Source organism: Tetrao urogallus (genome assembly GCF_951394365.1).
Source record: "Tetrao urogallus genome assembly, chromosome: 6".
Lineage (NCBI taxonomy): Eukaryota > Metazoa > Chordata > Aves > Galliformes > Phasianidae > Tetrao > Tetrao urogallus.
Window position 1 is genome coordinate 16,550,364 of NC_136819.1, and position 17,622 is coordinate 16,567,985.

At 45.2% G+C, this 17,622-nt stretch overlaps 1 protein-coding gene across 2 annotated transcripts in view; it reads left to right on the forward strand.

Moving 5' to 3' along the window:
- LRP5 (LDL receptor related protein 5) overlaps positions 1-17,622 on the forward strand; it is a gene marked incomplete at both ends in the record, with an annotated part of 167,511 nt that overhangs the window by 30,487 nt on the left and 119,402 nt on the right. Inside the window, one exon of one of the 2 annotated variants that reach the window (XM_079537675.1) lies at positions 7,696-7,786. The exons of the other annotated variant lie outside the window; for it this stretch is intronic. Within the exon in view, the coding sequence (XP_079393801.1) occupies positions 7,705-7,786 (82 nt within the window). Of the gene's footprint in view, positions 1-7,695; positions 7,787-17,622 lie in introns of those variants that run through there. 2 annotated transcript variants of the gene reach the window in all.

Below are 17,622 nucleotides of genomic sequence, written 5' to 3' on the forward strand. Positions count from 1 at the left end.
CAGAGGTCACCAGTAATAGCTCTAAAGTTTCTCCTAAATTTCCTAGTTTTTAGTTAGATTAAATTAATTCTGTGTACCACATCTTTTCTATTCTTTCCAGTGTGAGGTTTTTCCCCATGTTGCTGTTGTTGAATGCCTTGATCCATAGTGATTGTTTTAATAGATACTGAAGCAAAAAGTTCATTACAAACTATGCCTGTTTTGTGACAACCAGCAAGAGCTTTCATTGCCTTATAATAACTCAGTTCCTCACTTGTTTTCCTTTTACTGTTGTATCAGTGCAAGCTTGGTCATCATTCTTCACCATGCCAACTGTATTTTACCTTTTGCTGTGGCCTCCTTGATTTTTATCTCTGTACTGTACTGTTGTAAGGAAAATCCAGAAAGGAGAGGTGAAAATCAGTAAATCAAAGGTCTAGCTCTGCAATGAAGTCAGCAAATTGAGGGAACTAGCGGAAGTTTCTTGTGAAGACTTCGTTTTTCCATGGACCAAGACTTTAACTCAGTCATGTCTTCCCCTATGTCAAGGTGTTCTAATGCACTGACTAAAGCAATTGTTCCAATTTCATACAAAAATCCAAGAAGTAATAAAGCCTCAACTCTTCTATTACCTAAGCAGAATATTGTATCCTCTCTATTTTAATTGATCGATATCACGCTGATACTTCCTAAGTAACAAAAATTCTTGTGCATAGGTTCTGAGCTCCTGAGTGATGCTTCAGCACCACGTTCCTGAGTCTCTGTGAGTGATGGGCTGTATGACTGTCAGAATGCATGTCTATTACATATTTGTACTATGCAAATGTTGTATATTTAAAGTGTAGTCGAACTATCAGAGAGGGATATGTGAAGAAGAGCCGTAAAGAGTCCAGAACCATTAATGATTGAAAAAACCTTGCTTACGATCAGTGAAAGATGCTACAAAAAGTTCCTATAAAACCGCGGGTGTGAGCTCGACTACCCGGAGCTGTGGTTTAGCTGATGATGCTCACCAGTGCTGCCATCTACGGGAAATTATTCTCCATTGCGGACCTTCAGGCACATCTCACACTGTTGGACTGCCGCGGAAATAACTTCTTTTTTTTGGTACACTTTCAGTCATCTCGCTTGCCAGATAGGAAATTCCCTATAGGCATATTATATGTTCTTATATTTTACAAAGTGCTGAGCAGATCATGTTCAAGAAAATGCTAAGTGCAGTGAACTTGTGTGTATCTACACCAGTGTAAATCTTGTAGAAAACTTTATCACCACTCCTTTCCCATTTACTCCTGTCTGCAAATTTTCCCTTATATGTCACCTTCCTTTTTTTTCTCCCTTACCTTCCACATACTTTCCTTGGCAGCTGCCAGGAGCACTCATCATAACCCCATCAAGAACCACTCCGAGTGCTGTCAGCAGGTAGAGTTCACGTAACAGATTGTTTTCAGGATCAGTTTCGACATCCATTTTAATATCTAAATAGTCATGGCTCTGAGCAGTATCGTGGGGCCTTTCCCATTGCATACAAGAAAGATTTCTATCTTGCCATGACAGAGCAAGTCCTGCCTGGCGTCTGAATTGCCCACCAAAATTAGTCAGGCAGTAAATAGTTGAGTGTGGCTTCACGTTTGCTTACAACAGGCCGTACCTTAAGTACCTTTCAAAAGTTAAAGAAATTTTGTTCATTTTGTCAAAGAAACAACCTTTATCTGTGACCTCATCTATAGCATAGTTAAGGGCGGCATCTTACCATCAGTTTGTTCTGAATCATGGAATCATAAAGGTTGGAAAGGCCCACTAAGATCATCTGGTCCAAACATCAGCCCATATTCATTCTGATACTATTTCTATGATTCCTAAATCTTCTAGTCTTACAGCATGCGACTTGATGATGCTTTCAGTGGTGGAGGTGAGTTTTATCTATTAAGATACGAATGAATGTAACAAGCGTGTGTTAACAGACCATCATGTTTTGCAATGTTTCCTCTGTACACCCAATTTACTCTGAAAGGGTGATCACACTACAAAGGCTGCAGGCTCCATGGCCACCCAGATTCCATGGTCACACAGACTGTAGCAGGTTATTTTTATAGTATTACTTTATTATTTTTATTCTATTTTACTATTTTTATAGTATTATTTTAGATGTTGGGTATTAACCATGATTGACTGGGGATAAGGTGAGGCAGGACCTGGCTGTTATGTGAATAAATGCTGTGTCTCTGAAGACAGATGGATTCCAGATTTACCTCCTGCACTCCCAGTAATGTGGGTTCCTCAGCAGCTCAAGTATGACTGTGTGGAGATTTTATTTGCAACCATTGACTGGAATTTTGCCATCAGTATCAAACCTGTGGTACACAGAGGAAAGAAGGCAAGCATGTGAACATCAGTTTGCAGTGAATTGAATGCTGTGATGAAAAGCCAGTTACCATGGGTGGGCAGATGGAAGGTAGGGAGTGATCACTTGTATATACCACTGAGTGCATAATGCTTTTCTTCCAAAAATAAGGCAGAGTTACTCGGTTCTTTTGAAGGATTCTGAAGCTCTTTTCTCACTCTACTTGGTACAAGACACCTGTGCTGTGCAAGGATGCTTGGAGCAGCATAAAGACACATAAAGGTGCTGGACTAAACCACAGCACTTCTCTGTGACGCATTCAGCATCTGTTCTTGCATCCTCGTAATGTGACCAGCTGTGTTACATTAATCCTGCATTTGGAGAAGGAATCTCGGGGTGTGCTTTATCCTACATCATGACTAAAGCTAAGCTGCTTAAGTGATTCCCATGTGATGGATAGCACTGGAGTGAGGCTGAAGAAACCTGCCACTGCCTACTGTTGTAAGGCCTTAGGTGATACCTTGTGGCAGTGGGTGTGCAAATGTAAAGTTTTAGGTCACTGCAAGCACTGCAGAAAGGGAGATGCATAGCTGCTCAAACTGACCTACTTGGTTGGTTGCTCAGACACAGCAGAGGCTGGAGTTAACCTCGCAGTCTGGAGCAGGCAGAACATATTATAGTTGACTTTTCATCTGAATTTCTTTTTATGTGTTTCACTTGGGGATTTTTACAGTACTCCCTGAATACTTGTCTCTGTGCCGATTCCTTTAACTTTTGCTGACACTTTGAATTTCCACTGCAATGTTGGAGTTCCCTGTAATAAAAGATGGCTCCTCATAAAGAGCATGGGACAAAGAGAACTGTGATGCACTTTGTGTTCAGACAGTCACTCTCGTAGTTCCCTTATTTGCTGTCAAGGGGATAATTTTTCCCTTCTTTGGAACAGAATTTTGTAGACTAAGAACTAGACAGAAAGTGTGGCTCCAACACCAGAAATGGTTAATTTTATAAGCAGCTCCAAAAAGGTAGCTGGAATGGAGGCTTAAACAGCAACACTTGCTCGTGCAGCACAGAGAAATGCGATGACTGCTGTTCTGGTAGCTTCAACAGGAAGTGTAGTTACGACCAGAAAAGCATTCGGAGTCCAAGAATCACCACCAAAAAACCCACTGAACTATTTTTATATTTTCAGGACTTTTTATGGTGACATGTTCCTCCTCCTCAGGCAGTGCCAGCTCCTCTGTTCCTGAGGCTGCTAGCTTGCAGGAGGCTTTGGGAACAGGCTCTTTATCCTCACCATCTCGCTAACACAGAATACCCTTAGGACACTTTTAAGATTAAAAAAAAAAAAAAGAAAGTATGAGATTTCCTCTTGCAAACCTGTCAGCCACCTCTCCTTTAGCTCATTTCTCTGGGAAGGCTCTGTCCCATAGTACTCTGATCTCCTGATTCACAGTGTCTCCAGGTTTTCCAGTCTGTAGCTGCCATAACCTCACTGGGGTAATGATGCTGGAAATGGCTGCACTAGAAATGCAAGGGCTGTAATTCCAGGCATGGCACTTGCCTATGAAGGAGAGTACTCCAGATCATACATGCATGATTCTCTACAGTTATATCTATAATGCAGATGTGCTCTTCTGCTTGCCTGACTAAGCTCCAAAAAGAATAGCTTTCTTGCTATTTAGCCATCACCCATTTCTGACCAACAGAGTAGGTAGGAGATGATGGTAACATTTCCGCACTGTATCAGACAGCTTAAATAACTGCACTGCCACTAATTAGTTCTGAACTAATTGTGTTGTTTAACACCTAAGAAGCCTCTTTTTCCAAAGCAGTGCCAGAAGTTCCCATAACCTCAGGCCTTGCTTGTGCTGTGCTTGCTTTCACAGGGAGCAACAGTCCGAACCAGGAAGATGGATAAAAGAAGAGGGAAATGCTGCCATTACTAACAGGCAGAATATGAGCAGCTGGTGTTGGAGAAGCCACTGAGTGCTGCCTGTAGAATCTGGCAGATGGCCCAAGCTTTCTGAAGCATGTCCTGATGAGTCCATGACCTCACCCACCCCTTGCTAAAGTTTCTTTAGGTGTCTTCCTGGGAGGTGTGATCTTAACTATGGCTGTTGTATGTATATGTTGTCCTCCTCATGTCTATTTTTTGGAGGAGATGAGGGAACCTTCATCCAGACAGTATTTTTCTCAATCATTTCTAACTTACTGTAGACTATCTATACACATTTTCACCTGTGATAAATGATGAGAAGGACTAAAAATCCCTCTATATGTTTAGCTTGATGCTGCATTCTGTCTGAAAGCTGGGTGAGGAAGTATGAAGACCTATATCTCAGATGCTGGAATAGGAAAGTGACCCTCCTATGGCCTTAGAGGAGGAAACTGTTTTGTTTCTGTCTTTTTTTTATAGTTCTCTTTGCATCCCCTTTGCAAATCACCACAGAACCTCTTCAGCCTGTTTGGATCTAGTGACTTCGTCTTCAGTAAACAGTGCTGCCCAAGAGGAATAAAGATGCATGACTAGGTACTGATATTTGCCATAAAATAAACCTGTGTGTCATTTATAAGGCAGTAAATTCACTTTAGGGGCTTCTGCAGTTGTCATTAAGTGTTTAGCTCTACAGGAGCTCAGAGTTCTGGCAGCTGGGAGAGGAGAACGCTGTAAACTGGAGTAGGAGAGAGAAATCCAGAAGGAGTAAATATGTAGAAAGCATTTAGAGCATTTCAGTCGAGCCAAGTTTTCCAGCTGTGGTGGGATGGCAAGGTTATCCTGGAGGACATCCCTGGGAGCTCTGATGCAGCTGGGCTCTTTGTTTTCCCTTCTAAGCCTCTGCACTTCCCTCCTTTCTCTGTCAGGGACGACAACAATGGCAGAAAACAAGAGCTGGCCTGCCTGCAGCTCCGGGGGGAGTGCTGGGCTTGCAGTCTACATTTCTCCCCTTCCTTCTTTGCACAGCCAGGCCCCAAATCTGCTGCAGCTTTCTCTATGTTACGCAGAAAGGATGAAAGGAAAATTATTCTCCCTGCCCCTTTTATGTCAGGGAAACTGAGGAAGTGCTACACTGTGACTTGCTCAGGTCTACGTAAGAAAAGTTAGATATGGGGCACTGGCTCTGTGCTTGGAGTCCTCTGTGCTGGGAGCATACAACCTTCTCAGAAAGGAGTCCCTCTTTCTTCAAATAAGAAAAAGGGGGCAAAAATGAGGCCTGCTAAGACTATTTTTAACCTGTTTTTTACTTTCTAACAAACGTATGTCAGACATTTCAGGAATGTCACAGCTTTGCTTTCCCTGGCTTTGCTGGAGGAATTCTTGCAGGACTGGCACAAAGGTGGGAGACAGCTTCTTCAGCATGGAGGTCAGGCTTCTTTTCACAGCTGCCCAAATTTTATTTTCTCCTAATACCCCTGCAACATATGAATGGGTTAATGCTGCATCTTTGTGATTGGTGAAATACTGAGCTCTTGGCTGCTACTAGATTTGCCATCACTCCAGATTGTGATAAAATGTCCTTTTAGCAAAGGTGTTGCTATTAAAGTCACAAAGAAGCATAAACTTAATATCTGATAAATATAAAATCTGGTAAGTCTGTCTTTCCTAGCTGCCTACCTCCATAGCCTAGTCTCCCTTTCCTTTGTTTCAGCTTTCAGAGAGCTGCCCCCTAGTCTGTTAATTGGAGGAGGAAGGGGATTGCCAAGCAAGAACATCACACTGAAAATAAGTTTTCATTTGAGCTCTGTGCTACTGCAAAGAATGAACTTTCACATGGTATGAAGCTCTATGGGCTATGTGAATAGTCCTCCATCACAGCAAAGGTTGTTGTGGGGCTCTGAGCAGCCACCAGTGGGTCTTCTCAGTCTCAATAACTCTCCTTACAGCAATACTTTCCTTTGAAAAATGCTGGTCTCTGTTGAAATCTCTCAGTCAGCATCATCTTAATCTCTTCATACAAAGTTTTGCCATTAGTATTTCACAGTGGCTCTGATATGGGCTCTGGTTTATTGCAGAACTTCTATCAAGGAAGACAAGCTGCTGGCTTTCCTGTCTTGAAGAACACTGAGATTTCTCCAGATTTGAAATGTCACCTGGAATCAGCCCTCTTTAAAATAAGCATTCTTTATGTATTAACAAGCAGCAAAGTAGAGCAGAAAGCTTTATTTTCCATTGTAGGTTGGCATAAAGGTCAGCCCTATAGACCTTCCGTAACTCCTGAACACTATCCCAACATTAAACCCTTCTTAGGAAAGGAGGAAACCTAAAGGAAGCCTGCATCTGTTAACCATCGGGTCCCAAAAGAATTCCTGAGCTTTTGGTCCCACTTTTTGAGATGGGCAGGGGTCCATAGGGCTCTAAGAAGAAATCTCAACCATGGTTGCAGAACCTACAGCGAGGCAGATCCATAAGGACATGGCCACTGTCTGGGGAACCTCTGAAAGGAAAAGCAACTTTTAAACATCTATTGTCTGAGTGCTTGCACGCGATTTACAGCTTGACTGTGATTTACAAGGGGATCCCTTGTTGATTGACTTGTGTATAGACTGCGGCAACTTTGTTTCCTAAGGTAAATTTGGTGTTGGCACAAGGGAAAATGGAGGCTCCAAGGGAAATCCTTGACTCCATCCATGCTGCCGAGGTGTTTGTGGTAGCTGGGTGTGAGGAAGGAGTGGGATGTGTGGGGGGCAGGTGGCACAGCTCAGCTCCTGGCATGGCATCCAAGGCCTCGTGTCACAGAACAGCTTCTGCCCATTTCTCACTGGTAATGTATGTGTATCAACAGGCAACGTGTTTGATGGGGAAAAAGCGACTGAACTGCTGCTGAAAAGTGACTTTCTTTGCGATGCAGACACGGAGTGTTGTGAGGAAATGCTTGTATCGCTGGGAAGAGGAAGGTGAAGGAAAACCCCCACCTCGGAAGAAAGCAGCTGCTTTTCTTCGTGGACTAAGGAGCAGGTATGGACACACTCAATGCAGATGCACGAGTAGTTTCTTTGTAAACACATAGCGAGCTCTTTTCTCTGCCCCTTCTCGTGTTCCCCTCACGAAGGAAAAAAACCCAAACCCAAAAACAAAACCAACAGACGAATGTCTCCAGAAAGCGCGAGCAGCCCCCGAGCCGAACCGCCGCTCCCCGCCAGGTGCACGGCGCGGGCCTGTGCGGGCGCACGGCTCCTCCCCGGGCCGCCGCGCGAGCGGGAGAATCCCAGCCCCCTTCAGGGAGGCAGGAGCGGGGGGGCAGGCGAAGGAGGAGGAGGAGGGCCGGGCGCGGCGCCTCCCCCTTCCCGCCTCCCTCCCCGCCGAGCGCAGCGCCCCGAGCATGGAACCTGCCTGAGACGCTCGGCGGGCTCCGCTCCGGCAGCTGCTGCTGCGGCACAACATGGAGGCGGCGCCGCCGCTCCTGCTGCTGCTGCGGCTCCTGGCCGCCTCGGTGCTGCGCTGCGAGCCGGGCTCGGCCGGGGGTGAGTGCCGTGGGAAGGGAAGGGGGGGGTGGGGGGAGCGGCGGCAGAGGGAGCTTCTGCCCCTTTTGTTGGCGGAGTTTGGAGAAACTTCCCCAGAACTCCGCCGGGGAGAGACGCGCACATGGACGGGACGGGCAGAGCGGGCTCCCCGGGGGCGGCTGCGGGAGGGCAGGGAGGCGGCGCGTCGCGTGCCCCCATAGCCCGGCTCCTCCCGGCCCGGGGTGCGGGGGGCCCCGCCGCACGCAGAGGCCTCCCGTTCCCTCCTCGCGGGGCCGCTTCCCCCGGGGACCGGGCTGCGGAGGGGGGCTCTCGGTGGCCGCGTCCGGTCGCAAAAGAGAGACAAAAGTCGTGTGCGCGTCCCCCCCCCCCCTTCGCCGCGCCGCGTTTCCGCGGTCCCGGATTTCTGCGGGGTTTGGAGGCGCTGGTGTCGGGTGTCGCTCACGGGCGGAATCTGAGGCTCGGCGAGGCTGCGGAGGGGGGTGGGGGAACGGCGAGGCCCCCCCCCGCGCAGCCGGGCTCCGTCTGCGGGCCGTGGGCGGCGGGCGGGCGCTGGGCTCCGCGGGGCTGCGCGCCGCACGTGCGGGGCTCCGGCTGGGCGCTGCGCCTCGCTTGCGGAGGTTTGCCGGCTGGCTGGGGAAAGTCGGCGGCGCGGCCAGGAGGGCAGAACGGCACCCCGGGGCCTCTTTTATTGGGCCACCCACCTTTCTGAAGCGGCTGCGATTATTAATGCTGTCATTGGGAGCGATGACCGTTGGCTGCTTGCATCGCCGCTCTCTATTTTTAGTTGGAACTCCATGTAGGTGCGTGTTATGTTTTGCTCGTTCTGTCCTGTTTATACAAGAAAGATGTCCGTCTCAGGATGTCCCTTCTTCTAACCCTAACCTCGGTCTTCCAGGTAGTTTCAGAAAACCCAAAATGCGACTCGCTCCATTCTGAGCACTTGTGTTGGTGAGGTGATGTTCCTACTTGAGTGAGTTAAGCTATGCAGCTTTAGCAAGAAAGAAGTGAACTCACTGTTTTATGTGGAGGGTGAGGAGCACACGGTGTTCCTTGGGGCTGCCACATGTTTGCTTGCTGGTCTTATGAACACCTTTAAAATATTCAGTGTCCTTTGACTGGATGTAAGAAAGAAAGTTTTTACAATAAGGGCAGTGAGGCACTGGCACAGGTTGCCCAGAGAGGTGGTAGATGCCCCATGCCAGGAGATACCCAAGGTCAGAGAGGGCGGGCTCTGAGCACCTGATCTAGTGTAGGCGTCCCTGTTCACTACAGGAAAGTTGGACCAGATGGCCTTTAAGAGTCCTTTCCAACTCATGCGATTCTCTGATTCCTGCTTATTAAGGAGGTAACTTTTCGTAGTCTAGGTTAATAGCGTAATTCAGTTCACAGTGACATTAAGTTGTAACTCGGAGGATGAATTTGATTCATCTCACTGTAGAAGCAGCACTTCCATTATTGTGGCACTCAGTCGCTGCCTTCCAGACCTATTTGTGAAGCTGTGACCCCTGTGAGCCCCAGGGATGAGCGTGCTGTGTGCACGTGGGGCAGAGCAGCTGTGAGCGTGCTGAGGAGGCTCCTGCTTCCAGCTCCCGGCCCTGTGAGCAGACGCCTGAGTTTAAGGGGCTTTTACCTCTCAGAAGTATTTTGATGTGCTTATCTCACAAGTATGTAAATAGATCTCGGCAGGATTGGGGATGTTCTGGAACTTCTCTCGTGTTGAAGCTTCTGCATAGTTCAGCTTGGTAGAGTAGATTTGGAATGCTTTGGCCGTGAAATAACTTTACTGTGGAGCAGTGTCCTTGCTCTGTACGTGGTTGTGGCAGGAGTTGGTTTTATTAATGTGGCTTGGAGTAATGATAAACCTCTGGAAGACGTGTGTTGTGCTGACCTGGAGGTGAGGCAGAGTGATTGCTGCACTTGGTGCTTCTGTGGAGGGAGGGTTCTCTGCCTCTGATATGGCAAGGATGTATTTTTGTCTGAAAATATTTAAGTGCTTAATGCTGTATAGCAGATGTTTTATGTCTGGCTCTTAAAAAGTAGAAGCGTTTGAAATAACTCTCGTTAAAACGTTACCTTCAGCAAGAATTGCTCTTAAATTCACTGGAGCTCAGTTAGCTGCTGCCTGTGGCGTGCTGCATTGGGAGATAGTGATTTTCTTTAATGGAATGATGATTTGCCCAATACCACGACATGCTGAATAGTGACAGCTGAACAGAGGAGTGTGCTGGATCATCACAGAAGCTTGGAGCTCGGGATGCACTGTGAAATAAAAAATGCACTTGAGCCCTTACAATGGCTTTTAATTCATACTGATTTTCTTGAGATAATGTAAAACTGATGAAACTTCTCACTGTGCCTAAGTGTGGAATGTAGCAAGATGGAACACGTGCTTAATTTGGTGACGAGGGAATGCGCTGTGTGGGAGTCCCTATGACTTCAGTGCAGCTTCAGTCAGTCCGTCATTGGCTCAGGGATCTTTTCTGGCAATCACTGCCAGCACAATGCAAGTCATGGGCACAGGTCCTCTGGGTGAGAGAGGCAACACTGGAGCTTCAGGCTTACCACAAAGTTTAAGTTCATATTTTCAGAGCGCTGGCTGCTCTGTCTCCAGACGAAGGCTTTCAGCCTCATTCAGGTATGGTGTCTGAACACATTTGCTGAGCCTGAGCACTTTAAATTTACTCTCAGGGTAGATGTTTACGTAATGAATGCATCAGTTGGATGCATAAGGTCATACTTGAGAAGAGCGTGAATGTATTTCAGCAATAGCCCACTGTGAATTCCATCGTTGCCTTTTGCCATTTTAAAAGTTTTTTTTTTTTTTAACTCAGCCGCTTTAACTTTTATTTTATGATTGTTTTTACTTGCTGATAATGTAATAGTAAAATAGGCCTTGGTGTTGCTCCAGCGGTGAATTTTTTTTCTATCCTGCTTCTTTCTTGGATAATGCAAGCCAAGGTGACTGGTAACAAACACAGATTGTTTCTGAGAACTTGTTGTGCCTTATTGTTATGGTAAGGTCTGTCTGTAACAACAAATAAATGTTACAAAACCTCTCCTGGAATGAACGCTCACATGGCTTACAAAAGAGCCTCACAAGGGAGTCCAATGTGAATTCGTTTCTATTAGCCAGTAATGTGAAATTGAAAGTATAAATAATAATAATAATAATAAATCAGAAATGGCTTTAATGGCAGCAGTTTACTTTCACATTGTGTCTGTATTTTTGGTATGGGTAGCATGTGGTATAAAGGCAGCCTGACTGCTTGGGGTAGGGAACAGCCACTGAGTTGAAACCCAGTGTTAGCTGCATGTTGTAGGTGAGTTTGTTGCTTCTCATTATAAGACACGTCGACAATTTATGACCAATTGTGACAGTTTTGGCTGGGGATGCTGGCTGGCCTAAGCCACGTGCTGCAGTGGCATTAGGAACATTCCAGAGAAGTTAGAGGTGTGCCAGCTGGGAGTTCTGAACTGGGAAATGCTTCTGGGGAGCCCCGCGCTTGTCAAGTTAGCCCATGGGGAATGTCATGATAGAGCCAAAGAGCAGATTTTGAGTTTGTGAGAGGTTAAACGGTTGTAGCGAGAGGAGGAGAGAGAACTGGAAGTATGCCCCAGAAAGAGCATTGTTCCGTACAGTTTTTTGTTAGGAGCTTATGCGCCAACAATTCTTTCGGTTCCTTCTTGTACTTGGAAAACAGAATGAGGAGCTCACCAGTGCTTCATCTCGGTGGTTTCTGTTCTCTAAAGAATAGACGGGAAATATCTGTCAAGCCACAAGATTCTACTGAGAAGTTCCAGGGAGTTCCAGGAATGAGTGCTGGGTGCGGAGGGTCTGTGTAATAAGCAAGAGTTTTAGTTTAGCTGTTGTTTCCTTTGCTCTTTCGTGGCTTGTGCTTTACCAGCCAGCGCAGGCACATGGGAGGTGGTTGTTCTGTATTAATGTTACATCCATGGATGACTTTTGCAAGGACACCAGTAAATTGACACATGCTCGGTTTAAATTGGTTAGTTTGCTCTGGATGATGAAAGAGTTAGAGCAATCAAACCCACTTGTAAGCCAGTAAATACATTATGTTAGTGTGTTACGTTAAATTAGCTTCAAGGGGACAGGCCTACAGGAATATATCAAAGAGCATCAGCTACAGTATTGCTTCATTTCAGAGTACAAAGGTTTATTGCAGTGGACAGTGCTGACAGCATGTGCAGTAGGAAGTTCCTGATGGTCTGAGACCATCGGATATTGGTATGTGTGTTTAAAAGTACCCTTGCTTAATAGCAAAGATGTTGAATACTCCTTAACTCTTTCAGGTTTCTGAAGTGTTTTAGGTCGTTTTGAATAGTCTGCTAACCTAGCATCCATTATTTATCTTTAATACATAAGGAAGTGGAGCTTCTCCAGCATAAGTTGACTTCCTTTAGTCGATAATAGAAGTCCTTGTGGGCAGAGTTAAGGTTTTTGAGCTCTTGTCTTTCTGCTGAGCCTACGTAAGTATAACAGGCAATTCTTTAAGGAAGCTATGAAGTGTGCTGCTTGTGAGCTATCTTGAAAAATGATGGATTGTTCTGTTCTGGTGAATTTGCCTGTGTGTTAGCTCATAGTTCTCCCCTCCACTGTGAAAAGTGGAAATGTGGACAGTTTATTTCTGTCTTTATCATGGTAGAAATGAGTAGTGTGGTTATATGAAGGGCTTGACTTTTATTTTTTTTTCCAGATTTTTCTTGGGAGTTCCTGTTAAAGGACAGGCACTGCCCTGTGAAAGTGAAGTTGTCCTAATGTGGGGGTTTTCTTTCTTCTGTTGCCATTGGTTTGAGGTTTGCATGGGGTGGCAGATGCTTGGTTACTTGGGGGGCTCCTTAACGTCTCTCCATTTGGCTCAGTAGTCGCCAGAAATCTGTGATGATGGTTTTGTAGAATCATAGACTAACCAGGATTGAAAGGAACCCACAAGGACCATCAAGATTTTGGAGGCTCTCTATTGCCCCTTCTTTAGTTTGTCATGAGTGTATGTTGACTTTAATTTCTCAGTGATGTTGCACTCCATTAATGTTGCATTAATTTAAACCTCCTTTTTACAAGTGGTTTATTACACATGATAACGAAGTTGATGAATTAGCACTGACGGACTCTGGATGCTCAGACTGCAAGAATTGGACAGATCTAAAGGAGGAGAAGGCTGCAAGTGAAGACAGAAGCTTGGCTGCTTCTTTCTGTGGTGTTGAAGAGTTAGTGAAGCCGTAGTGTGTGAAGCAGGCTTTGTCTGCTTGGTGTTTGTACACCTTTCAGCTGATGAGGAAAATTTGCTGATTGAGTGGACCTGCTGAGTTAATTTCTTGGCTTGTGTTTGGGAGTTGGATTGTGTTGCTGCAACGCTGTCTTGCAGAAGTTCATTTTCTTTTCCACTGTTCTGTGCTGTTGTAACTCAACCAAAGGGAAAAGGAATGGAGAATGCAAGAAAACAGTGCTGCTGTAACCTAAGTAATTTGAGGGGTCATTTTGGAGTTGAGAATTTGTAGTCAATCATACGTTACAGGATTTCAATTAGGCATGAGTTACGTCTAACAGCAGTGACCCACCTAAATCCTTGTCAGTAACTCAGCATACCATCTGTGCAGGTTTCAGGTTTACCTGGGTTTTGGGCTTTTGCGTGCTTTGTCCAGTACTTGTACTTTTCTTGGCCTTCGTTTTGTACTAGCACATTCTGTTCTGTCTTTCTAAATTAAAACTGTCCCGACTGGACTTCAGAGTGGGGAAAATATTTAAAAGAAATGTAATTAAGTGCTACTTTTTATGCAAAACTTCAAATTATAAAGTGTGGCTGTGAGGAAGCTAAGAGTTTCTTCTTGTAGTACCATTATAAATGGAGAGGGATACTTGACTGAGACTGTGACAGTATGTGGATCAACTGAGACAAAATGCCTTTGTCAGACTTGTATTGCTTCCAGTTAGCCTGAGCACTGGATAATCTGGCCTCAAACTTCTGTGTCTGGGAACTGCACTTCCTGCCCCATTTCTGCCATTCCATTTTCTCTAGGTGACTCTAAGTGACCTGGTTTTGCCCTTACTGTAAGAAGATGTGCTTCTTCAGTGAACTTGCTAGGCTCAAGCAGATTCTGGGGAATTCAGAACAAATGGAAGGCAAAGAGCTTTGCTGCTTGATGTGTAATTACAGGGGATGTCTGTATAACATACCAAATATTCTTTCTTAGTGCTTGTAGCTTAATACAAAAGCCAGAATGCTTGAAGAAGTCTATGAAATAGCAGCACATTTTAAATCTCACAATGAATCTTTTGTTTTACGGATGGTGTCACCTTTAACCACTGAACCGTAGATTACCAGTGTTAAATGCATATCTGTCACACCGTACGTTGTGCACGTTTTGCCTGGGTTTAAAGCAGCTGCAATTTACATAACTTCAGTTATAATTCTAAAACAACCAAGAAGCTCAGGTTAGAGTTGCCTGGTGGTAGGAGTGAATTTTGACGTAATTTCTCTTATGGATAGCTCTCATTTTGCTTTTGATTTTTTCGTTTCCCCTACAAGTGCTTGAAGTATATGTTTAATTTTTTTAAATTCTTCTTATTTTTTGAGGGGAAAATGCATGAACAGCAGAAAACTGTTGAGGGCTTACCTGGGTGTACCTTTGCAAGAGCTATGAAAGCAAACTGAAGCGCTGTGTTAGTGGTCACAGCCTCAAGTGAGAGCCAATAGGATGCAGTGCACGTGGGTAGCAGTCTCCACTTGGAAGGTACACACAGCTGGGGGTGATTAAAAGAAGTCTGTACGTTTTCTACGTCTTCAGTAGTTGAGTTAAAGAAATCTGTGCTGTGGAGAATTTTTGTCTGTCTGGGATTTAACAGCTTGCTTTTTCTATCTGGATTAAGTTAAGGCTATGACTTATCCGTGTGCTAAAACTTAGTTTGCAGGTGTTGGAGCGCTGGAAAGTGCATATGCAGAAATAGTTAAAACATCTGGACCCATTTCGGCAGTGAGATTCAGGGAGGGTGTGGCTAATGCAGGCGTCTTTGCCTTTGGCCTGCCTTGAAACCTGTACAGACCTGGATCTTCATCTCTCCTGATCTGTGTTCTCGATAAACAGCCCCCCCGTGTCAACTGGTAAAAGAAACCCTCGTGCCATAAGGATCCAGGAATATTCCTGGATAGATGTATTTTCTTCTTTCGGAGTAGATCCAGTATTCTGGAGGGGTTGTGTCAGGGTTGCAGACAGATGACTGAAGTGAGCTCTGTTGTGCCTGCAGATCAAACCTGTGCTTGTGGCAGGAGTTAGAGTTCAAGGATCTTTAAGGTCCCTTCTAACCAGGGCCATTCTGTGGTTCTGTGCCAATTGAACTTTGAATTGTGTGCTTGACACTTAGTGAGTGTTTGAGGTGTGCTGCCAGGTCTTTGCTACCCAATAAACTCTGACAAACAAGTACTGCAGATGGTTAACATTTCCAGAGAAATTAAATTCTGTCTGCTCATTTTGGCCAGTTTGTGGCCAAAAATGTGATACACATTGCGATTAATTTTCTCTCTGAAGTGTTTTTCTGGCTCTGGTCATTTCCATTGATCGTTACTGTCGTCTGACTGCGACTGGAAATGGTACCTGGCTGGGAAAGTCTTTACTTTAAAGGGCAGAGGGTTTACTGTCCAGTTAGCCTAGCTGCTTTTGAGCTTCCTGTATGCTACAAAGGCAACAGAAGGCGATGTGTTTGCTGGGGTTGGGAGGCTGTAGTCCTTCTGCTAGAATGAATCTTGAACGGTTGTGACAAAATCCATGTGCTGGGTGTCTGTTAATGCTGAGGTCATTCTGCTGTTTGCAGATTTCACTGCTTTAAACAGCCTTCCAGACATTTATGGAAAGCGAACGCATTTTGCCTGAGCCAGAGGCCTGGAAAATGCCAGGGCTTTATTTAGTGACTGGTAGTTGCTCTGAGTTTAAATGTGCTACCAGATAACTCAATTCCCCAGGGCAGAGACGGATTTGCTCATAGTTCTGAGAAGTGCTGACACTGGCAGAAGAAACCTCTTGCAAGGCCTTGGCTGGCTCATGCTGAAGTATGTGCATGGGGAAGGGTGTGAGGTGTTTGGGAAGGGGATATATATGCCATATATGTCTGTACGTGTGTATGTGTGAGTGTGGATATAATATGTATATATGTTCTTATGTGCTTAAATACTTGGTTAACCAGTTTCTCCTGCTCTGTTTTCTTCTTTCATTCCAGTGGTTGTGTTACTGAATAACCTTCCATTTCTAGGGGGCGGGAGGGGGAATAAAAATAAAAATAAAAAACCCTGCTTTTTGCACAGACTTTGCCTCCATATCTGTATATATGATTTTAAGGAGGAAAGTTTTGCAGTAGCTCAGTGTTGGGCTGGAACTCAGCGTGCCTGGTTTTGTTCTTGGTGTTGCAACTGCAGTCTGTGAACTCCAGCTTTGCATCTGAAGAAAGGTGACAGTGATATATAGATGATCTCTCTGAATGTATCGTGGAGTGTTTTACGCAAGAAGCACCTCAGAGTAATCTTTTCCTATACCTATGCTTTTTAAATAACCTTCTGGCAGTAAAGCCGCTCTATCTGACTGCATTGTATTTCTCTCTCGCTGATGGTGTTTCGTTACAAGAAAATGAGGCTGCACACCAGCAGAACTGTAGGTTAAGGATCCCAGAAAAGGCAGGAAGATGAGTGTTTTATTAACCAAAATTGCATGCATGATCAGTTTTGTGCAGCTGAATCTTTGATCTTGCATATCTATCACCTTCTGACTTTTTATTTTGTAATTCCTGCATGGTGCATCTTTCTCTAGTGTTGGTAGTGTTTCTTCTCAGCCTGTAAGTTGTTCTAGGCAGGGCTCTGGTGTATTATCTTTCTTTCTACCTGCTTGCTTTCTGCTATTTTCCCACTGTCTGAAGAACCACGATTGCTAAAGGCTGTAATGTGTGTAGGTGGGTAATTAAAAACAGTGGTCAAGAGAGCTCTTGGAAACTTGTTGGGTTACTTCTCTGAGCAGGATGATGAGACAGCATCGCTGAATGGAAGAAAAAAAAAAACAAGACAGAAAACCACCACCCTCCTTTTCCTGGCAGCTTGAAGAGCCAGCTTGCTTTCCTTTCAGTGTGTGGTTCTGCCAATGGTGTCTGACCCATAGACTTGGTGAAATTGGAGGAGCTGCAGCATAGTCGATGTTTGAGGGCTGTTTGGCTCTCAGACTCTCGCACAGTGGAGAGAAGATGAGAAGTGCTTTGTTCGTGACTTGTTTCAAATCGCCTCTCTACTTGCCTGGTCTGTGTTAATGTCTTAATTGTCACTGAACAGATTTAAGTGATCCAGGATTCATTTACCTTGGGAATTATCACCTCAACACATGCAGCCCTTCTCCATCCTGCTGCAATAATTACAGCTCATGGAAAATAACTCTGGCTGCTGCTCCCCAGGGTGTGGAACTGCTGGCATCTGGAGATAGAGCACATCTGTGCTGGTCCTCAGAGGCAGGAGTCAGCCAGCCAGAGCTTATTGCATGCGGGGAATGATGCTGGTGACTTATTGTATCTGAACAATGGCTAGGGGATCCTCATAAGCATTGGCCTCTCACCTCCTCCTGCTTATTCTGAGTCCTTTCTGGTTGTTTTTATTTTTATTTTCCTGAGGAAGTCTGTGCAGTGAGGGAGGGCGTGGAATATTGTTATGTTCTTGATGCAGCCAGCCCAGTACCTCAAGCTACTCTTGCTTCTTGGGACTGCAGCTCCTACGCAGGCAAAAAGCATGTGTACAGGCTGCCAACCCCAGCCAGAAGGCAGCTGGGACGTGCTGGTGTGTGTTTATGCTTTTCTG